Source organism: Saccopteryx bilineata, chromosome 10 (genome assembly GCF_036850765.1).
Source record: "Saccopteryx bilineata isolate mSacBil1 chromosome 10, mSacBil1_pri_phased_curated, whole genome shotgun sequence".
NCBI lineage: Eukaryota > Metazoa > Chordata > Mammalia > Chiroptera > Emballonuridae > Saccopteryx > Saccopteryx bilineata.
The window spans coordinates 46,383,926-46,407,705 of record NC_089499.1 but is presented as its reverse complement, the minus strand read 5'-3'; the positions used below and the strand labels follow the sequence as shown (position 1 = coordinate 46,407,705).

At 40.6% G+C, this 23,780-nt stretch overlaps 1 protein-coding gene across 1 annotated transcript; it reads right to left on the bottom strand.

The window, feature by feature from the left end:
• Window positions 1-411: 411 nt before the first annotated feature.
• On the bottom strand, window positions 412-22,579 carry CCDC174 (coiled-coil domain containing 174). Its single transcript, XM_066244978.1, has 11 exons — window positions 22,437-22,579; window positions 20,035-20,139; window positions 17,884-17,984; window positions 14,554-14,612; window positions 12,348-12,525; window positions 9,103-9,198; window positions 7,139-7,281; window positions 6,604-6,698; window positions 6,023-6,155; window positions 4,275-4,427; window positions 412-2,323 (listed from the first exon to the last, which is right to left on the bottom strand). Exons 1-11 carry the CDS (start codon window positions 22,476-22,478, stop codon window positions 2,025-2,027), a joined length of 1,404 nt encoding a protein of 467 aa, XP_066101075.1. The 5' UTR covers window positions 22,479-22,579; the 3' UTR covers window positions 412-2,024.
• Window positions 22,580-23,780: the final 1,201 nt, after the last annotated feature.

Below are 23,780 nucleotides of genomic sequence, written 5' to 3'. Positions count from 1 at the left end.
CCATAACCACTGGCACCCACTCATATGCGTATGAGTATGACTAGTCTCCCTGTCCTTTCTCCACAATTTGCCTAGAGTTCTCCTGCTCTATCTTATATTATATAAATACATCCTCTTTTTTGTATTTGTGTTTTCCTTCTTCCTTTTCTTATGATTCTAGGATAGCTAAAAATTTTTATATTCCAATTCTTCTTTTTGTCTCCTTTTCTTTTGTCCTATAAGCTGTTCCAGTTGGTTCTGTAGTTTTAGCTCTCACATTTAGGTCTTTGATCCACTTTGCGCTGGTCTTGTAGATGGCGTGAGGTCTCGGCCCAAATTCATTATTTTGCATATGCTTGTTCCAGAATCATGTGTTGAAAAAATCATTCTTTCTCCATTGGATAGTCTGGCACCATAGTATAAAAAACCAACTGATCATAAATATATGAGTTTATTTCTGGACTTCCATTGATCTATGTGTTCACCATTACATTAGTACCACATTGTTTTGATTCCTACAGGTCTGTAGCAAGTCTTAAAGTCAGTAAATGTGAGGCCTCCAGCTGTTTTTTCTTCAGAATTGTTTAGTCTGGGTTCCTTGCAAATTCTATATATTTAGGATCAATTTGTCAGTTTCTATTTAAAAAGCAGCCAGGCCAGCTGGTTTTAATGTATATTTGTTAAGAGGTATTTCCCTGATTAGGCTCATAGAATGACCTTTAATAGGTCTGGCCATTTCCCCAACATGGAGTTTAAAGGTTAAATTCTCAGGCATTTGGGATTTTTGTCTAATATTACTTGATACTGGAGCAACAAGACCAAGAGCAAAAGGTGGTGGAAAAAGCATGAGTCTAGAGCACACCTAAGCCTAAACTGTGTCTAAGTCCTAGATCTGCCATTTAGATGCCACATGTCCCTGACCCTCTTTGTGCTCCGATTCGCAACTATAACAGACTGAGTGCACTTACATCAACACTACAGTACCGCGGGAACGGAAAACGTGTATCACAGAGCCCGGGGAGGATGGGCTCCTTCGGGCACTTGGAGGATCTGCTCTAGCACATTCTTACAGGACCCATTGGCTCAGGAGGCAGCTATCTGAGCCTTTTGGGCCTGGTGGCCAACTCCTACTGCTGATCTGCAGCTGTAAAGAGGACACGGAGGTGTCGCAGACAAAGGACAGGGATAGCACCAGGCACAGGGAGTCACTCTGGAGCCCTGCTCACTGACCCCATTGTTAGGAAAGATGAAGGGACCTACCTGCCCCTACCCAGCACATGTCTATCCCAGTCAGGTTTCTGAGGTGACTCACCTCCCAGAAACAATGAGCTAAAAAGCTACTCTTTACAGCTAAGGAGCATCCTGCTGTCCAACCAGGCCCAATGGCTTCCACATGTGCCTCAGTCATTCAACAGACATTTACTGAATGCCCACTACATGTGGGTGATGAAAATCATAACTAATAAAAGTTAGTGGCTTCAATTTCGACCTTTCTGGATTACAAAGTTCTCCTCCCTGGCCTTTCAAATAGTATTGCTTAACAGTTCTCCAGCTTCAGGGTCCTCCTGGAGACTAGGTCACAATGTCTCATTTGCTGCTCTTTGACAGGAAAAAGTTTCTCCTAATAGATGCTCCATCAACTGCTCTGCAAGCTGAATCCTTGGGGAAAAAGACATCTACATGCTAGCATTTGCAAAAGGAAAGGAATGGAGTCCTTAAATCTGAACAAGTCATGGGTGTAGGTATAAAAGGATTACAAGTTTCTCGTTGTCAAATTACTACAGAATATTTCTACTCTATCATAGCTTACACTTAAATCCAGACGAGTATGTCTCCACACCAATTAGAAAGAAATTACAGCCAAGTGGCCACCGATTTCCCATGGTACCACTCACTTTCTTCCTTGCTGACAAATCCAACCTGTATCTTCCAGGCAAAGGACAGGAAAAGAAAGTTACAATTCAGTCCCTAAAGTTAAGTAATTTTCTCTGCTCTGGAAGAAGAAACCATCAACAGTATGGTCCAAGTCAAAATGTTTTTTAAGTTCATGTCACTTGCTTATAATAGGATATCATATCATCCAGAGTTTCAAAAGTGACAGTGGGGGCTTGTGGTGGGCTGCTGGAGGCAGGAGCGGATGATGTCTGTGAACAGCCGGGGTCCTGGCTCTGGCCAGGGCGCAGCCCTCCATCATTCTGTGCAGGTGCAGGTCTACTCCACGTCTGGCTATTGAAAGAACCAGTTCTCTTTTGACCCACAAAGTAATCCGATGGTGGGGCAAACTCAGGATCTCTTTCAGCCCGGAGATCTGACTGCCTCTTCGACCAGTACCCAAAGGAAAATTCTAGTAAAAATAAGAAAGAGTATTATTAGAATTGATTACTGAATCAGATGAATTTTTTTTTTTTGTCTATCTTTTTTATTTATTTATTCATTTTTTTAGAGGAGAGAGAAAGGGGGAGAGAGAGACAGAGAGGGAGAGAGAGATGAGAAAGAGACAGAGAGAGAAGGTGGGGAGGAGCTGGAAGCATCAACTCCCATATGTGCCTTGACCAGGCAGGCCCAGGGTTTCGAACCGGCGACCTCAGCATTTCCAGGTCGATGCTTTATCCACTGCACCACCACAGGTCAGGCCGAATCAGATGAATTTTTAATGTTATTATTTTTCAATTACTACATGTATTTATTAAAAGCCACCTCAAGTTCTCTGAAAAACAAGGACAGCAATAATAAAAGTGTAATGTGAGGCACATGCCCTGGCCAGGTAGCTCAGCTGGTTAGAGCGTTGTCCCAACACACCAAGGTTGCAGGTCTGGTAGCAAGGTTGCAGGGGACAGCAAGAACCAACCAATGAGTGCATAAATATGTGGAATAACAAACCAATGTTTCTCTCTCTCTCTAAAATCAATAAATTAAAAATTGTTTAATATGAGGCACATGTAATGCCTACAGAAGTAAAGGGAGCCAAGCGAAGGGAGTGACTAATTCCCGAAGGGCAAAAATTCAAGAAAGGCTCTGTGTAGAAATCTGGCAGGCTCTGGAAACACTGTCAAGAAGGTACTAAAATTAAATTTAAGAGGGTAATATATAAAAAATTAAACACTCAAATTATTTGCTTGGCATGATGTTGTAGGTAATTCACAACAAACAGAAATATTGTCCTTTGAGTTTTAGATGACACAAAGGAACCTGTTCAAACCTAAGTCTGTATTTCATCTCTATTTCTAACAGCCACACTCACCAAGGCACTCCCCTATTAGTAAATCTTCTACTTTAGTCTTGGATCTCATCAGCTCAGACAGCATGAGTTAATACAGTACTGACACAACCTCTTTCAAAAAGGAATCAAATATAGTCTTATTCTTTTTTTTTTTTTGTATTTTTCTGAAGCTGGAAACGGGGAGAGACAGTCAGACAGACTCCCGCATGCGCCCGACCGGGATCCACCCGGCACGCCCACCAGGGGAGACGCTCTGCCCACCAGGGGGCAATGCTCTGCCCCTCCGGGGCGTCGCTCTGCCGCGACCAGAGCCACTCTAGCGCCTGGGGCAGAGGCCAAGGAGCCATCCCCAGCGCCCGGGCCATCCTTGCTCCAATGGAGCCTTGGCTGCGGGAGGAGAAGAGAGAGACAGAGAGAAAGGAGGGGGAGGGAGTGGAGAAGCAAATGGGCGCTTCTCCTATGTGCCCTGGCCGGGAATCGAACCCGGGTCCCCCACACGCCAGGCCAACGCTCTACCGCTGAGCCAACTGGCCAGGGCCAATATAGTCTTATTCTAAAGAGAGGTTGCTGTGGACACCACGGGGTATTTACAGAAAATTTTGCATAACCCAAAGGAACCATATGTGAATCCAGGTTAACACACCGGCACGCAGACCATTTTAACTGAACAAAAAGAGACTGCCAAAAACACTGAATACATTAAAATACCAAATCTTCCTAAGATTTTAAAAGCAATTCCTGAAAAATAGCTTTCCAAAACTGCAACCACATGAGGCAGCATGAATTTCATGAAACTTCATCCAAGTACTTCTTTAAAAAAAAGAAAAAATATTCATCCTTCAACATGATGCCTTGTGGATCGTGGTCTTTTGTAATCACCCTTTCTCGTGTTGCTGTTTATAAACAGCTCTGTCTGGGTATCGAGAAGAAACAACGTGATGGATGTGGAGAATTTCTTAAGTCTCAAAAGACCACAAAGACTCATTAGAATCCCACTCAGATAAGGAGAACTAGAAAGTCTCTCGTGGAGAGCCCACTGCCGGAAAGGGTTTTACACCTTGGAGCCCACCCTTACCTTTTCCTCTGTCCCACTCCCGGACGTGTGGCACTCCAGGCCTGGTATCCTTCCTCTCTTGAATGATGACTTCTACTTTGCTGCTCTGGGCAGCAATATGCGGAGTAGGCACAGCCTCTGGTTCTGGTGGCAAAGGCCCAATAACATCTCCATCTGTATTTTGTAGGGAAATAAGACTTCATTATAATAAAGCTTAAAGCTACTTAATTTTTAAAAATCGAGTATACTAATCCTGAGAATAGGAGTAATAACCAGTAATTACTAAGCACCTATCATGTCCCAGGCAGTGGGTTAAGTATAAATACTTTGTATATAATAGTTCATTTAATTCTGTAACAACTCTAATAAAGTCAATATTGGTATTCCCATTTTATCCTCATTTTGTATATGAGAAAAATTAAGCTCAGAAATACTGCACAGGTCAAAAGTGACAAGAGCCAGGACTCATACCCAAATTGAACGGATTTCAAACAATCAAAGGACCAGATATCCCCCAGTTACTCAACTAAAGCAAGGGTCTCAGACAAAGCAATGGAACTTAAGATGATGAAGAGCTACAGTTTAGTGACAGTCTGTAAGCTATTCAATTTTGGCCATATTTTTTTTAAAAAAACACTGTGGTGACACTTCACAACTTGTGGAAATGATAGACATTCAGGAGTAGAGCAAAAATAAACATGCTGAACTTAACATGTTACAGGGAGACAACAATTATATGAAACTAAATGGACAATTTTCCAATTCATAATTCTTTCTGGTCTCCTTTCAGAGCTAAATTAAACTTGTGTTCAGAATCAGAAAACAGACCATGGCTTAGCACAAGGCTTCTATGAGAGCCGAAGAGGCTTCTATGTTCCCCTAGCACGCACACTCCCCTTCATCTTTTTGACACCAAAACACCCCAGTCTCAGCGGGATACATGGCACTTCATTAGAGAAGCCGGTCCCCAGCCGCCCTGTATTCTGGCCACTGGGGTGTAAATGCATAGGCTGAGTGTAACTTCCGACTCACATTCCCAAAAGGAAAGTGGTTGCCCTCCCCTCTTTCCTCCTTCCTCAAGGCTGGACCCTGAACAGGTGCTGGAGAGCAAGCTTCAACTGTGCAGGTGAAAGCAACCCTCTAGGGAATGGTGGGAACAGCAAGACAGGAGAAAGCTGAACTACTGGGGGGCCATCTAGGGCAGACCTACCACTACCTGGACACCCACCACTCTGAAATGTTAAAAGTGAGAGGCGGACTTCCCTCTTGTTTCAGGCAGCCTCTGTAGGGGTCCCTTGCTCATGGCAATTTAGCCCAGACCAGCATAACTCATATAGTGAACTAGTTTGAACATAATATTTAACAGCGCTAAGTGGTTTAACAGTCCTTTCATGAGCTGTCCATACTCGTATTTGTAAATTATTTTATTATCTGACTTTGTGAATGTATTTCTTCTTTAAAACAAATACCTAATAACAAAAACTGTAGCCACAGCAAAAAAAAAAAAAAAAAAAAAAATCAGGTTTACAACATGTATGTACATAACTAAACTAAGAGTTACTAAACCATTCTGTTCTGTAACCTAAAAATATTCCTTGGTGTATCATTCCGCATCTAGTTATAAAAACTGCTCTGGCAGTACCTCAAAGAGGTGTTCTTAAGAGAATAAAATTAAATGGCTAATTTCCATATTGCCAGTCTCATTACTGAGACATCAATGGAACTAAAATTTTCCCTTTTGAAGTTTAACAACACGAGCCATGACATACCTGTATTTTCTTCATCTGCTCCATCATCTTTTGACTTTTTCATCTTTTTTTGTCGAAGTTTGGCAAGTCTTGCTTCTAACATAGCTTTTCGCTTTTCTTTTATGTTTTCTCGTTTTGTTCTCTGGTCTGTTGTCTAAAGAGAACAAAAAATTAGAAAATTATTTGCTTCATGCCCCTTCTATCCTAGAGATCTTCAAAATGAAAACTTATAAAGTACTCTTACACAAGCCCTCTAATGTTTTTTGGAGTTTAGTAAGTGTTCACAGAGCATCCAGAAGGCTTAACATTCAAGAAAACCAACCAGTTCTGTTTTACTCCTTACTCCCTTAAGCAAACTTTCTATTTTCTTACCCAGGCCACTCATAGGTATATTTGAAACCAAATTCAAAGTTACACAAGTTACTTCTGAGCAGCTATAATCTTAAAGTTTGAAACATCAAAATAATATGGCAATTACCATGAAATCTATAACTGCATTCTGAATACAGTATCACTTTAAATTTTTAATTAATTTACTACAATTTTTTGCAGAAACCAGCTGCTCAAGTCTTCTTAACATCAACTCCAAATTTAATTTGTACCTGTTCACGCAGCATCTCTAAAGTTTTCATTTGCTTATTTCTTAACTCTTTATCTCGAGCAAAGGCAAAATAGCCAACACCAAGTTGCCGGGCCTCTGAAATAAATCAAAATTACAAAAGAGATTATAGATTTCCCTGGTCAGTAAATTACATCCTACAAGAAATTTGGCAAAAAGAAATTCAGTGTATTTGGTACAAGCTTAAAAAAAAAAAGATAAGCAAAAAAGCATGTTAGAAATAGTTTTCATCCGGTTTACCAAGTGATAAATGTAACAAAAATTCATTAATTTTCAGTCATAGGCTGTCTTCACTTCTCTTGGAGGACAGACTCTTGGATTAAGAGCCTCTGTTAGGAAGGTATTCCCAATATGAGTATTTTTCAGGCTATAAAGTGAACAAAAGGGATCATTTCAATTTCCATAGCAGAATCTCTTATTTCCATGAAGAAGAGCTGTTTTACAAATGAAAACTTCCCTTTATGCTTGCCATTAGCTCAAGATACAAACATGATTTAAAAGCTGTAAGAGGATGATACCGTTTTCCCGAATGTCTTCATAATGGATGGGCCCCATTGGCCTTTTCAGGGCCTCCCTCTCTTCGTCCTCCCACTGCTGACGCTGAAGTTCTTTTCTCATGTCTTCAGAGAGTAAGGTTTTTTCAGTAGCGGGACTAACAAAACTAGTAGGAGAAAAAGAGCAAAAACTATCTTTAGATAAGAGCTGTGAGACAGCAATGCTTCAGTTCAGTCAGCTGCATCATGAATAAGTCACTCAATTAAGAAAGAAGACGGTGCCTTAGAGAGGTTTCTGACCCACCACACCTCTGGGAAACAGCAAAAATAGTTCACCTTTCTTAAATCAAGCAGATGACGTGTTACGCTAGCATAACTGAACCTATTTTTAATGTTTATTTTATTGATTTTAGAGAGGAAGGGAGAGAGGGAGACAGAGGGAAAGGGGGAAGGGCAGGAAGAGGGGAAGGTGGGGGGGGAGGGAGAGGGAGGGGGGGGGAGAAAGAGAGACAAAGACATCGATGTGTTCTTGTATGTGCCCTGACCAGGGATTGAACTGGCAACCTCTGTGCTGTGGGGCAATACTCCAACCACCGAGCAACCTGGCCAGGGTAGTATAATGGAATCTTGCAGCACTTGAGACAAACCACTTTCCTTCTCATCCTGGTCCTGGACTAAATAGAGAGAGACAGCACAGGCAGAGAGGAGGAAGTGCAGGCCTCCTCTGGATGGTCCCATGCAGGGCTGAGGAAGCTGCATAATGCTGTGGCCTGGCCAGTGCCTCACGTTCTGTTAAACAGCTTAGGGATTCTCACTTTGTGCCAACACCAGACCCAACTGAATCTGGAGGACTTGGACAAGGTGGACCTTCCCCCAACCCCTTCAGTACAAACGCTGCTCTTGGTGAGAGGGGTTTTATTCCCTGAAATGTTTTAGCAAGTTATCTCTCAGGTGTATTAGGCCCCACAGAAAAAAAATCTAGCTATTAGGCCCTTACTTCAAAAGGTAAAGATGTATAAAGAAAAGGTTAATGAGCTAACTGCCTCCTTGCCCCCCACTTGCTGTGGGATAACCAAATATATACTCTTAAACACCTTTCTCCACAGGTTTGTTGGCTTATTCAACATTTGTTACTCTGTAATTAGATCTGTAATTGGACATCCTTCTAAGTACACACATACTCACTTTATTGTGTTCCACTTTACTGCATTTTGCAAATACTGTGTTTTTTACAAATTGAAGGTTTGCAGCAACCAAGCACCACGCTACTCTATTGGTGTCATTTTTCCAACACACTCAGGTGACAGTTGGCAATTTTTAGCAATAAAGTATTTTTTAAATGGTATCTTTTCTCTTTATTTTTTTTGTTTTTTTTTTTATTTTTATTTATTCATTTTAGAGAGGAGAGAGAGAAGAGAGAAGGGGGGAGGAGCAGAAAGCATCAATTTCCATATGTGCCTTGACCAGGGTTTTAAACCAGCAACCTCAGCGTTCCAGGTCAACACTTAATCCACTGCGCCACCACAGGTCAGGCCAATAAAGTATTTTTTAATTAAAGTATGCACACTCTTTTTTTTAGACATATGCTACTGCACACTTACTATAGTATAGTGTAAACTTAACTTTTATGTGCACTGGCAATCTAAAAACTGTGTGACTTGCTTTATTGTGATACTCGCTTTACTGCAGTGGCCTGGAACTGAACCCACAATATCTCTGTGGTGTGCCTGTAAACAGATACAGCTCTAACTCATCCCTTTGAGTAGCTATACAATATGGACCATCCATTCCTATTGCTCCCTGAGTGTGGATTATGTATATATGTGTATGCTAACTGTGAATAAGTGCTTCAGCAAATATTCTTATACATTAAAAAACGATCTCCTTATTGGAATACCAAAGATAATTGACTGAAGACAGCCTTGCTACAAAACTATCCCTGTATTTGCAGCTCAGACCTGGCAAAACTTTGCATATAACACACTTACAGCCTCCCCTGAAGATTTTTATCCATCTCCAGCAGATGTGGCAAATCCTTTTTCATGCAGCGTCGGGATCGCCCTAAAGAATCCATATAATCCACCCTGAAATAAAAGTGAAAAGATGTGAAGGCTTTGTACAAAACATATGGTTTCCTAAGTTAGGAAGGTGGTGGTGCACAGTAAAAAATTAATGAGGCCTCCCAACCAAGAAAACCCTTCAACCTGAGAGACCACTACCATTGATAAGAACATGCTTTTTAAAGTTAAAAGTTGGAATACAATAAACACATTGTGCCCTTTATTAATTATTTGTTTTAGAAACTATAGAAAATTATCATGTATGTCTAATTTCAAAGATAAATACTTGTACAGATGCTTGATGAAACATTTCAGAGCTCACGTTAATCTGGTTTAGACAACTCAAAATAGTTTATCAGCATCATATTAATTTTATTTTGTACCAGATTCTCAATTTCCTCTGTCTTCCCAAATTTGACACTTTATTCTTTCCTTTGTTTCTCCCAATTGGTACAATTTTCCAAAGAATTAGAAATTTATTTCTTAATAAAAGTCACAGTATTTTGGAACTCTTTTTAATTAGAGGAAGCCAAGCCACACACTTTTTGTACCACAGACCACCTCCTCAGTAGGCCAGTCTGTTATCTTTCACCTCTAGGTCCTCTTTCCCAATCCCTACCCAAACTAGACAGCAGTTGGGGAGCAGAGAACAAGGCAAATGAAATTTAGACTTTTCACGCCAGGTAACATGGACAGACTTTAATGAAAAACACTTCATTTGCATTATGATGTAAAAGATTTTTTATTTTTAAAATTGTGGGCGGGAATGTCCCCCAGCCTCTAGTAGGGTGCTAAAAATACAGAAAGGGGCCAGTACTGCTGGTGGAGCGACTCAAGGTCAGATTCCCATGTGTGGGACTCGGCCTTTGTTAGCAATTTCTTTCCTATCACATGCTGATTCCAACTGTCAGTCCATGATTTAAAAACTGAAGTTTGGGAATCCACTGCTATAGTTGTAAAGCTGATTACCACAAGAAATAAAACCTCCGACTGCAAAAAGCAGTTTCTTCCCCCTCCTTTTTTTTAAATGAATGAAGGAGGAACACCATCTAGCCAGATGGTCTAAGTAATCATTTACAATATTTTTGCAAAATCATTTTCCAACACCTCGAATTTAACTACTGAAAGGCTTATACAAGCAGTTACAATTCTGGATCCTAATTTAAAAACAAAAAAAGTATCAGAAGTTCTTGCAATGTGTCTTCCTTCACCATATGGTGGCATGTGACACCTTCAATTACCCTTCAAACTCTTCAAATCACTGACAAATTGCTTGTAATCATACAGGCATTAATAAGGGGGGGAAAAGACACTAAACTTTTCAAAGGAGATGAGATTTTGAATGAAAAGCAATCATAGGCTATTCTGTTTCTGGATAAGGCCTCCAAAACACACAGATCCCATCAAAATAGAAGTGGCAAGACAGCAGTCAGCAGCTGCTGTGGGACCAGCAGTCACTGAGCAAGCTCTTGGGGAGACAATTACTCGAGGTACCAGAGTAACACGGGAGAGCTCAGCATGTCATCTTCAAAGAGCTCTAGTCTAGGGGAAGCTAAGGCACATGCCCATGAAATGCTTAATAACAGCAGGCAACATGCTAAAAGTTAAGTTTGCCTCAAATTTTTTTCTGTCAATAAGGCCAGTTAAATGTCAATAATAAAGAAACCCAAAGGAGTGGGAAATAATTTAAGTGCTACCAGAGTTCAGATGAGGGAGAATCACTTAGAACAGTGGTTGGCAAACTGCGGCTAGCAAGCCACATGCGGCTCTGTGGCCCCTTGAGTGTGGCTCTTCCACAAAATACCACGTGCGGGCGCTACCTCAATAAGGAATGTACCTACCTATATAGTTTAAGTTCAAAAAATTTGGCTCTCAAAAGAAATTTCAATCGTTGTATTGTTGACATTTGGCTCTGTCAACTAATGAGTTTATCTACCACTGACTTAGAATAAAACAGTACTGACAGAAGAGACTGCATGGTATGTGCCTCTGTCTGGTCACTTAGAGCAAGCACGCAGCCAGATAACCTACCCCAAATATAAGCTTTTAGAAGGTAGGTAAGAAGATACCTGTTCTATCCCAATGCGCATGTTTTATCTGGACTAATGTGAACACCCTCCGTACTATGAAGAGGCACGATCGCTGGACCCCACAGTAGGAACTGCTCTCTTCGGCTCGTAAGAAACTCCTGTCCACTGAGCCCAAGGCTGACAAAAGTAAAATGAATGCTGCAAACAATCCTAAACAGTTCCTGACAAAAACCGTAGGATGATGAGGATATCTGAGTCATGAGGGAAGATGGGTGGGGCCCTACACAGGCAGGTGGGTGGGCATACAAAGTTAGTTCTCTGAGGACATTTTCATAGCATCAGTATATCTCCATATAATTTTAAGCACTTCTGAACAAGTTTCTAAACAGTGTCTTAAGTAGAGAAAATCATCAGAATGGAATTTGCTTTCTAGTCTCTTATTGACATATTGGTCTTTCTATAAGGAAAAGACTAGTTTGGTTTCCCCATTACTCACATACATTTAGGTAAAATTGTGAATAATTTCAGTAACACATATTCACAAAATGTCTGCTTATACGCCACAGATAGCAATTTCTTGGGTATTCTAAAATACTCTTACTGAAGAAAGTTTAAAGCAAACAATCAGGGGAAGTAGGCACTGCCATCACCGCTTTATAGGTGAGGAGAGCGAGCCTCAGACTGTTGAGGACCTTAACCAAGGTCACACTGCCAGGGAAAGGAAGAGCTAGTACTGTCCAGGTCCAAGGTCCACAATGCCTACATTACACTGCCAGAGAATGTCACAGTCAGAGTAAGGCTCACTGGAAACTAGACAAAGGACTCTCCCTGAAGTCTGAATAAGGACATGGGTAACAAAGGAATGTGCTTCTGCCTAAACAACTCACATCAATGAAAAAGGCGCACCAAGGCCTCCTGTAACAGTGCTCGGCACATGACAAGAGCTCAGTCTTTATTTGTAATTAACTTCTTCATTGGAGTAACTGTTTCTACATCTATAAATCCAATCTTACTTAAAGTGGAGTCCCAAAAGAAAACTGAGGAAGGGTAAAGAGAAATGATTTGATAACAACCAAAAGCGCTGTTAAAAAGTAAACACAAGCCTGACAATGTTACTATATGATCAAATCACCTATCACCAACCATTCTTCACTGGGGTCCTGGGGAGGAGGTATATCTTTTTCAGGAAGATTTTCTTCATCATCATCTCTTTCTCCTGCATTTCTGGAATCTCTATTGGTACCAAATGCCTCCATTTCCTTGTGTTTATTTATGATCTTCTGATTGAAATCCACAAGGTACATATCTTCTACTTCTTCATCTAGGACATAAAAATCAATTGTCAAATTCTTGACATTAAAGAAGAAAACCACTGATGGAATTAAAATGAAGCAGTCACATTCATCCATGGGTAGCTCTGTACCCCTGACAGTACACTAGTTGATGACTCCACCCACTGGAACACTTACAAAGACAGAGCAACCTTGGGACTGGACAGGAGAGCTATAAATAGGTCATTGGAAACATACACCATGCAAAAAATCTTTAAAAAGTCTGAAGTTTTCTTCTGCCTGTTAATACACTAAGTAAGCAATACCATCTCAGAATGTGATTTTAAGATAACACAACCATTTGATTTCAAGAGGCTCACACAGCCAATTATATAACACATAAGTAGAACTGCATTTCTCAAGTTGTCAGACAAGAATAGACCTTGGTTGTTATAGGTAATACACCTCTTAAATCAGGTGAGCTGTTTCACTTAATACTAATTATATAGTAGTGGTATGGTAAGTGTCTTAAGGGTCATAATATAGGTTTAAAAAAAAGTCATCTGAATTCTTTTCAATCCAATGAGCATCACTTTCAGACAAGACATGCTGCCAGGATCTGCAGGACACAAAGATGTGTAAGATGCTATCTGCCCTCAGGGCTTATGCTCTACTCGAGCTCAAACATATACTGAAAAGTTAAACAGCCATCCATGAGTTAGTTTAACCCAGGATGTCTGATGTATTCACAAATAACGTCTATTGATGTTTCCCTATGTGGGATTTAAGATGCAGTCACTTGAGTCTTTTTGTCTGAAATGGAACAGATGTTAGGTTCCCCATGACCGAGTGCTGGTGTTACCCCACTGTTCAGTGGAGAATAACCGAAGACCCAAAGTTTAATTTGCCGAAACAGGCAAGCCCAATATGCCTATCAGGAGGTGGGCCTGCGGTTTGAACAGAAGCAAATCTCCACATCTACAGGCATACTCTTTTGTACCCGAAGCCCATATTACCAATACACGTCAAGTTTGAATCAGAGAAAAGACTTGGATTATTTTTTTAAATAAAGGCTTTCCCAGACAAACAATTTTTTTTTTAAAGTCACAAAATACCTCTAGTGGGAAAGAGATGTATTTTCCCAGAGCTGAGTTACAAGACCATATAATATTAGGCCACCTGGTTAATGGTCACCCTGCTGCTTCTTCAGGAAGGTAAAGCCTCTCCTAGCTTTGAAAGTGCCTGACCTTCCCATGATGGAGTCCCCTGCTGTCCTGGAAGAGGGGGCTCGGCTGGAAGGGCAGCTTATGACTGGGGTCCAGCCTGCTCCTCTCTTGCGGCCCTGCTGCCCCCTTCGCTGGTCCCTCAGGCCAGCCACACTCGTCTTCCCTGCCAACTCCGGCCCTCTCCTCCTGCCGTGGTCCGCTCGCACCACTCTTCCCCGAAAGAACCCCTTTCATCCGCCAGCCAAAGCCCTTAAGACCCCTGTTAGAACCTGTCTTCACCCTAAAGACTTCCACATCTGCCTTCTTTGTAAACTGCTTTGTAAATGCTCTTCTACTGTTGTCTAGCTGTAGCTTGGGTTTTCTTTCTCTGGGGGTATGAAGAAAGTGATATCTTTTTATTATTATCATTTAAAAAAAGGCAATTATAAGCACATCGCAGACAAAACAGAGAATAGAGAAAAATAGGGAAACAGGAAAAAACTCTAGCATTCCCAGTATAATTATAATTCCTCTCAAATTATTACAAAGCTGTAATTGCTCATAACTGTGGCCTATCTAGACCTTTCCTAACTTTGCTTTGCTCTGGACCATTTCCCCCACTAAGGACAGCCCTGGAGGGCAGAGGCTCTGGCTTATATTGTACCTACTTGTCCCTCACAGCACCTAACACACGCCCAGCACCCACTGGGCAACTGGAAAATTATTGCTGACTTCCCTGTCTTTGGCACAGAAAATAATCAGTTTGATTTAAACTTTTCTCCTTATTCTTAAAATTAACAAATAATAAAATACCAGAGGGCTGTATGAATCACAGAAAATAAAGAAGCATAAATAAAATAATTTTTTATTTACCTATAAAGTCTCCTTTAGTCATTTTTTCATATAATTTAGCTTTTTCTTCCAATTTTTCCCTAGGAGGAAACAAAACAAGTATTAGAAATATCATATTAATGGCCCCTCTTGAAAAGACTGCCCCACCCTCAGATTCATTGCTGCGATCTTCCCAAGAGATCCAGCCTGATAACAAGGCAACCATAACTACAACTGACCACCTCACCCTGAGGGGACCCTCGGAGCTAGCCACGTCTGCTTTGCCAAATGTAAGCTCTAGAAGAGCAAGGCCCATGACTACCTTATTCATGACTGTATCCCAGTGCCTAAAACAATACCTGAAGCATAGTAGGTGCTCAATCAGTATTTGATGAATGAATAAATGAATGAAGATTCTGACTTAATTTAAATGCCAAATGCAATTTAAATACCATAAAGTGAAAGAGGTGTATTTTCCATTTGCAGCCTTCCAAGTAAATCACCAAATCTGATGCAAATTGTTTACATTACTGTTTTCAGACAAGGGTGCCTGGTCTGAACAAAGAACAATTCCCTGATTTCAAACTGTATTACAAAGCTACAGTAACCGAACAGTATCATACTGGCATAAAAACACACACATCAATGAATGATACAGAACTGAGAGCTCAGAAATAAACCCATGCATATATGGTCAATTAATTTAAGACAAAGGAACCAAGAATAATACAATGGGAAAAGGGAAGTCTCTTTAATAAATGATGTGGAAAAACTGGACAGCCACATGCAAAAGAATGAACGGGGCCACTCTCTAACAACATATATTGAACACAAAAACAAAACTCAAAATAGATTAAAGATTTGAAATGTAAGAGCTGAACATAGGTGGTAAGCTCCTCGACTTCAGTCTTGGTGATGACTTTTGGATTTGACACCAAAAGCAAAAGTAAACAATGAGGACTACATCAAACTAAAAAGCTTCTGCACAGCAAAGGAAACCATCAACAAAATGAAAAGGCAACCAACTGAATGAGAGAAGATATTCGCAAATCGCATATCTGATAAGTAGTTAATACCCAAAATATTTAAAGAATTCATACAACTTATTAGGAAAAAAAATATCCTGAATAATCCAATTAAAAAATTGACAGTGATTTGCAACAACATTGATGGATCTTGAGAATATCATGCTAAGCAAGTCACAGAAAAAATCAAGAACCACATGATTTTACTCACATATGGGATATAAAATTGAAAGGAATGAATGAACAAATAAGAAAAACAAACAAAATCTCACAAACACAGACAATATGGTGGTTACTAGAGAGAAGAGAGGCGGAAGGAAAGTAGAGGGTCAAGGGGGTCAAACACATGGTGACGGAAGGAGATCTGACTTTGGGTGGTGGGCACAAAATGCAATATACAAATGATGTGTCACAGAACTGTACACTTGAAACTCACATAATTTTATTAACCACTGTCACCACAATAAATTAAAAGTTTTTAAAAATTGGCAGAAGTTCTAAATAGACATTTTCCCAAAGAAGACATACAGACGGCCAACGGGTACATGAAATGGTGCCCAACATCACTAGTGATCAGGGAAAGGCAAATCCAAACCACAAGGAGATATCACCTCACACCTGGGAGAATAACTATCATCAAAATACAAGAAAACAAGTGCCGGGGAGGATAAGGAGACAAGGGACCCCTGTGCACTGTTGATGAGAATGTAAACTGGCACAGGCACGGTGGAAAGCAGTACGGCAGTTCCTCAAAATATTAAAAATAGAAGTACCATACAATCCAGCAATTCCACCTCTGGATATTTAGTCAAAGAATATGAAAATACTAACTTGAAAATATTGCAGCATTATTTACAACAGCCAAAACATGGAAGCAACCTAAGTGTGTCCACTGACAGATGAATGAATAAAGAAAATGGCACACACACATAGTGAAATACTATTCAGCCATAAAAAATGTCTTTTCAGGACCTGGCCAGTTGGCTCAGTGGTAGAGCGTCGGCCCAGCGTGTGGAAGTCTTAGGTTCAATTCCTGGCCAGGGCACACAGGAGAAGCGCCCATCTGCTTCTCCACCCTTCCTCCTCTCCTTCCTCTCTGTCTCTCTCTTCCCCTCCCACAAACAAGGCTCCATTGGAGCAAAGTTGGCCTGGGCTCTGAGGATGGCTCCATGGCCTCCACCTCAGGCGCTAGATTGGCTCCAATTGCAACAGAGCAACACCCCAGATGGTTAAGAAAACAATGGTATAAACTCCATGGTAAGAACACACTATCACTTACATGGTATTCTTATCAAAAGCAGTTAAAGTGACTCATCAGATTTTGGGACTTTGCAGAAACTGGTGTGGAATCTTAAAAAACATCAATGGCATAATAGACAACAAAAAGTCAAGAAAATTGTTTTAAATTAAAAGAGACTAAAGTGATATGACAACTAAATGCAATGCATAATTTTGACTAAATTCCTAGGTTAAATTAAAAAAAACAACTTTAAAGGACATAATTGTACTAGAATAATTGGTGAAATTTTAATATGGATATTATAATAGATAATACTGTTATCAGTGTGGTTATATAAAAGAATATCCTTGTTCTTAGAAGATATTCACCAAAATATTACAGGTAACGAAATTTCTCTATACACACGAGACAGAGAGAGAGAGAGAAAGACAGAGAGAGACAGAGAATAAATATGGAAAAATGTTTATTAGGTGAAGAGTATTAGAGCATTCTTTGTACTCTTTGTTCAATTATTCTGTTGATTTGAAGTTTTTCATATTAAAAAGTTGGGGAAAATTTTTAGTTTCTAAATGCTAGTGTCATACTGCCTATCCCAGAACGACACTCCCATGCACTTCTAAATACTTGTTGAAGCCCTGGCCAGGTGACTCAGTCAGTGTGGCTCTGATATGTCAAGGTTCTGGGTTTGATCCCCAATCAGGGCACATACAAAAATCAACCAATTAATGTGGAACATTAATAAGTGGAACAACAAATCAAATTTTTTTCTTTCTCTCTCTCTGTCCCTCTTGCTCTAAAAATCAATAAATTCATTTTTTAAAAAGTGCTTTAAGAAAATAAAAAACACTTGTTGATAATCTTAGTGCCTAAAAGAAGCTCAAAGTGGGACTCTTTCATTTTTAAACTGAGGCTATGTCTTATTTTCTTCTAAAATCGCAAATACATCTGGCAAATTACACTATTTTTAGAGTATATTTTATATTGCAGAGTATTTGGCTAGAGGGATGATAAAAATTTTAATTGTAAATCAAAGAGTAAAAATTAAACTTTCATTTCTTTGATTTGGTAGCCTCAGTGGTAACTACATTTACCAGAGTTCAACTTTACCTTGCTTTGTCTAAAGTCTTCTGTTCCTCAATCTTCTGTTCCGCATCCTTCTCTGCTCGATTTGAAACTCCTGTATTCTGTTTGTTCCAGATACTTGGTTTCTGAAGAATAATTTAAAAAGACAAAGCAGAACCACCAAATGATTTCAAAACATCTCTACTTGTACATCAGAAGGAAAAGAGAAATGGAGAGAGATGATTAGATCTTATAAATCAGTGGTCCCCAAACTTTTTTGGGCCACGGACCGGTTTAATGTCAGAAAATATTTCCACGGACCAGCCTTTAGGGTGGGACGGATAAATGTATCACGTGACTGAGACAAGCATCAAGACTGAGTCTTAGATGGATGTAGCAGAAGGAATCTGGTCATTTTTTAAAAATAAAACATCATTCAGGCCCTGGCCGGTTGGCTCAGCGGTAGAGCGTCGGCCTAGCGTGCGGAGGACCCGGGTTCGATTCCCGGCCAGGGCACACAGGAGAAGCGCCCATTTGCTTCTCCACCCCTTCGCCGCGCCTTTCTCTCTGTCTCTCTCTTCCCCTCCCGCAGCCGAGGCTCCATTGGAGCAGGGATGGCCCGGGCGCTGGGGATGGCTCTGTGGCCTCTGCCTCAGGCGCTAGAGTGGCTCTGGTCGCAACATGGCGACGCCCAGGATGGGCAGAGCATCACCCCCTGGTGGGCAGAGCATTGCCCCATGGTGGGCGTGCCAGGTGGATCCCGGTCGGGCGCATGCAGGAGTCTGTCTGACTGTTTCTCCTTGTTTCCAGCTTCAGAAAAATGCAAAAAACAAAAAAAAAAACCATCATTCAGACTTAAATATAAATAAAATGGAAATAATGTAAGTTATTTATTCTTTCTCTGCGGACCGGTACCAAATGATCCATGGCCCAGGGGTTGGGGACCACTGTTATAAATCAATGGAGATTACTAGATCTTCTGACAGTTAACCTATGTCCTACAAATAGTATACATGGCAAAGCTAGAGCTGAAAAGAAAAGCCCTGAATTATGTAAGGAATTTCTTGTATAAACTGCACAGGGTGACTTCTTTATCTCCTGAATGATTCAAGCCTATAATAAAAATGTATACAGTGATCCCTGTCTATCACAGGGGTTAGGTTACAGAACCACCCGCAATAGGTGAAAATCCGTGAAATAGCAACCTTATATTTATTTTATTATTTATATATATTTTAAGGCTTTATAAATCCTCCCCACACTCTTCTAAACCTTTCCCACACTTATTTTGCTTATTTTACTGCAAAAATAATTAAAATAATATATAAAAATACCTATATACAGCAAAATCCTGCAATATAGCAAAAAATCCAAAATTAGATATATACAATTTAAAAATCCGCAATACAGTGAGACCACGAAAGGTAAACTGTGATATGGTGAGGGACGACTGTATATTAGAGAATTAGTAATATGAATAGTAGATACCATTACCTATAAAATTAGAAAACAATTCATAGCCTTTAAAGACCCTGATATTTTTTTGCTAAATTTCTATATCACCTGTTTGTCTTGATTTATAACACCTATGTAACTAGAAAATCTTCCAAGAGAATGCAACAAACCACTTATTAATAGCATGTACTTTTCCAAAAGAAGTGCTAATGAAGTAGAGCCTTAAAATGTGCTTTTAAATAATCTTACCTATTTCTATTTTAATATTTAAGACATCTCATGCAGATGTTCAAATACAATACAGGGGTTTTTTCTTAATATTTATATGTAGCACATACCATAAATACTTTTTTAAAAACCTAAGGATGTTCCTGGCCAGGGCACACAGGAGAAGCGCCCATCTGCTTCTCCACCCTTCCCCCTCTCCTTCCTTTCTGTCTCTCTCTTCCCCTCCTGCAGCCGAGGCTCCACTGGAGCAAAGTTGGCCCAGGCGCTGAGGATGGCTCCATGGCCTCTACCCCAGGTGCTAGAATGGCTCTGGTTGCAACAGAGCAACGCCCCAGATGGGCAGAGCATCGTCCACTGGTAGGCGTGCCGGGTGGATCCCAGTCGGGCGCATGCAGGAGTCTGTCTGACTGCCTCCCAGTTTCCAACTTCAGGGGAAAAAAAAACAAACAAACCTAAGTATGGTATAATTCCCCATGTTTGGAACCAATGGAGATAATTAGATCTTATTTTTACCTTAGTAGTTGTTTTTGGTTTCCCCAAAACTCCAGAATCTTTTAGAAGTTTTTCTTGTTTGAATTCTTCTTGTTTTCGAAAGAGTTCGGCCTTAAGGTCTACCAACTGGAATAAAACCAATAAACAAATGAAAACATTTATTTAAATCTATGAGTGACTGAATTTCTAAGTTATTGTAATTCTCAAAGCAAAATTCCAAGTTCCTATAAATGGACAGAAATGAATACTGAATTAAATGTTTCATGTGGAATCCAATACAAAATAAAACTAAGTCATATTTCATCCCAGCTTTGTTAAAAATCTATTTCTACTCTAACTTCAACACTCAAAAGCTTTCTTCTGGGCAAAGGGAAACTGATAAAGCAAAGTAAATGAAGTCCACATCTTTTAGATTCAAATTCAACTACACTTACTGACTAGTACTGTACTTGGCTTTTTCATATGGTATAATCTCATTAAATCATCACAACAATTTATTACTTCTACAGGGAAATGTTTCTGTTTAGCAACTAAAGTACCCAGTATGTGCCTAGCACTGAACACTGAAGAGTAGGATACAAAAATGAAATTAGACATACTCCTTCCTCATGTAGAGCTTACCATCTAATAAGAAAGATAACTTATAATATAAATAAGAAGTAATTAATGCTATAAGAATGATAAAAAGTAGCATGAAAGTTCAAGTAGACAGTAGTTCCTTTTGTCCAGAGTCATCAGAAGTTCAACAGCCAAAAATAAAGTAGAATAAGGAAATGATAAAAATGCTTCCAGGTTTGGTTTAGTATGTTTCGGAAACTAAGTTCAATTCAATCACAGGGTTCAAGAATAGGAAAGGACAGGGCAAAGGAAACAGGACAACTGAGTGAATTCCCATACCTCATACCTCGCCCTCTGCTGTATCAGTCATCACAAAAAAAAAAAAAAAAAAAAAAAAAAAAAGAAAGAAAGAAAGAAAAGAAAAGAAAAGAAAAAAGGTATGGCAGTTTCCTGTTTAAGGATCTGGAACAGCTGCTTATATATATGGGCATTTGTAAATCATAACATATAAAGCTCAGCATTATGGACTGACTTTAAAGGGAAATCAAAATGACTGAGTTCAATTATTCCTATTTCAGAAGAAATCAATCTAAAAGTAGTCTTTGCAGGAATAATGCAAAGGGCAGTTCACCCCAGGACCTAATATTCCAAATTTAATAAAACAAATTTAAAAACCTTCACTTTTTCTTGTAAGCTTTCTTAACCACATCAATTTTCTAGCCATACAACCATCCATTTTCTAGTTGTTTTCCTATTTTATATCAACTGATGAATTTTAAAAAGAGAATCACTTCTCAGCCTCTTAGCTAAGGCCAAGTGAATTTTAAAAGGAAGATGGTCAGAAAATTGTCTCTTTCCATTTGGCATTCCTATTATGATCATTGTTAATTTTAACCTGTTGGGATAGGATAACTTTAATTTTTCTATCTTTTTGGTTCTTAATCCCTATCTTTTTGGTTCTTAATCCTCAAACATAACTAGTACTAATTTTCATTGTTAGATGAGGAAAAGGGATTTAAATATTGGGCATTTAGATGTTTTCCTTGTTCTGTCCTTGCATCCTAATACTTTGCAGTAAACTCAAGGTTAAAGCAAAGGTTAGTCAATTTGCTCTGATACAATGGAAAAGGCAACCAGGCTGAGTGAGCCAGTCTGTATCACTAAGAACTCTGTCCGTAAGCTGGGAATGCCACTTCTCCTTTCTGAGCTTCGACCGGTCGTTTATGAAATGGAAATATTACTAGCACCTACCTCCTAAAGCACCTGGGAGGAGTCAATGAGACAATGCATATAAAGTGCTGGCACAGAGAAGTACTCAGAATAGGTTTTCTTCCTAGAAGTAACTAACTTTAAAAAACAAACAAAAACGCTTACAACCTGTCAGATCTGACAGCTCCCAGGCACCGCATCATCCTACGGCTGCATTAACAACTATCTAGTTCCTGGTCGGGAAGAATGTCACATTCTCTGATGCTCTTGGAGAGCCTTCCTGGTCTCTGCACAGGAGAACCTGGAAGGGGGATGGGTGTGCACAGCAAGCACAGGCCGGGGTTCCTTCCCGACCATAAGGAAGACCAGCTGGCAAGGAGGCCTGGGACTGTCTGTCGCAGAGGGAGGTAGGGAGACCCCTAACTGAGGAAAGACACCAGGTTCAGGTCCGTGTCTGAGGGGGAAGCCGGTCGGGATGCATGTCCAAAGGCAGAAGCCAAGTTCAGGGTCCTGTAGGATTAGAAAGTTGGTCCGGGTTCCCACCTGGGAGAGGCCAGGTCTGGATCCCCGAGTTAAGAAACAAGCTCAGCCAAGATTCTTATCTGGTGGGGGCGGAAAAAACTCGGATCCCTAGTATTCTCTATACCCATACTCACCGAGGAGGCCGTGACATCCAAAGGCTTTTTCCTCCGGTCCATGGTTCGGCCAAAGTGTCCCAACCCAAAATAAGTCCTCCACAGGTCCCCACTGGCCTCTCACGCCGGCTTCCGGCGCAACCAGAAGTATCTGTAAGATAGCGACGCTAAGTTTGCGACACTGACGCCATCTTGAGAGGGTCGTGATATGATGCAAACGCGTTTGCCGTCATTTTAGGAAGGTCAATCTGCCGAGGGTTTCATCTGCTAAAGCTATCTTTAAAAGGGCGGAAAATGAATATGACTAGTGTCTGCGCCATTTTGAGAAGGTCTGATGTAACTTCCAGCGCTGTAGGCGCCATCTTGAGTGGGAAGTTTTAGGTGTGGGCGATGGCGCCATCTTGGGGAGGGAGGCATGAAGTTAACCGTCTTCTTAGCGATAAGAAAGGTGAATAGGTGACTGGAAATAGCTAAATGCAGCACTATTGGAGGACCTGCTGTATACCAGTCAGTGGTGATTTTCGTAGGTTAATTTAATTCTCACGAGAGCTGTATGATATAGAGATTATTATATTAATCTTAGTTGGAATAACAGTGATAATAGCTAACATCACTATAATGATTACTATGTGCACTTAACATAGTTCAGCTTATAAGAACATGAACTCGGCCCTGGCCGGTTGGCTCAGCGGTAGAGCGTCGGCCTGGCGTGCAGGGGACCCGGGTTCGATTCCCGGCCAGGGCACATAGGAGAGGCGCCCATTTGCTTCTCCACCCCCCCCCCCCCTTCCTCTCTGTCTCTCTCTTCCCCTCCCGCAGCCAAGGCTCCATTGGAGCAAAGATGGCCCGGGCGCTGGGGATGGCTCCTTGGCCTCTGCCCCAGGCGCTAGAGTGGCTCTGGTTGCGGCAGAGCGATGCCCCGGAGATGGCAGAGCATCGCCCATGGTGGGCGTGCCGGGTGGATCCCTGTCGGGCGCATGCGGGAGTCTGTCTGACTGTCTCCCCGTTTCCAGCTTCAGAAAAATACAAAAAAAAAAAAAAAAAAGAACATGAACTCCAGAAGCCAATTTCCTCTTTGGAATTGCTCCTTCACCACGTATTGGCTTTGTGACTTGACTTCTCTGTACCTCAGACCACACACGGAAATAAAGTAGTATTTACATCACGTGGTTCAATGAGGATTAAATGAACTTCTCGATAAAAAATATTAATGATTGTGGGTAGACTAATGACTATCCCCCAGAATTTGCGAATATGTTACCTTATATGGATGGCAAAAGGGAATTTACAGATGTGAGTAAAGATCTTGAGATAGGAAGATTATTGGGGTGCGCCTAAGGTAATCACAAGGGTCCTGATAAGAGG

Bases quoted from the DNA above. Each gene is read 5' to 3' on its own strand.
- CCDC174 (XM_066244978.1), bottom strand. From the start codon at position 22,478: ATGGACCGGAGGAAAAAGCCTTTGGATGTCACGGCCTCCTCG. The intron at 17,985-20,034 runs GTAAAAATAAGA...ATTATTCTTCAG, and splicing joins AACCAAAAACAACTACTAAG to AAACCAAGTATCTGGAACAA. The intron at 2,324-4,274 runs GTAAGGGTGGGC...TATTTTTACTAG, and splicing joins GGAGTGGGACAGAGGAAAAG to AATTTTCCTTTGGGTACTGG.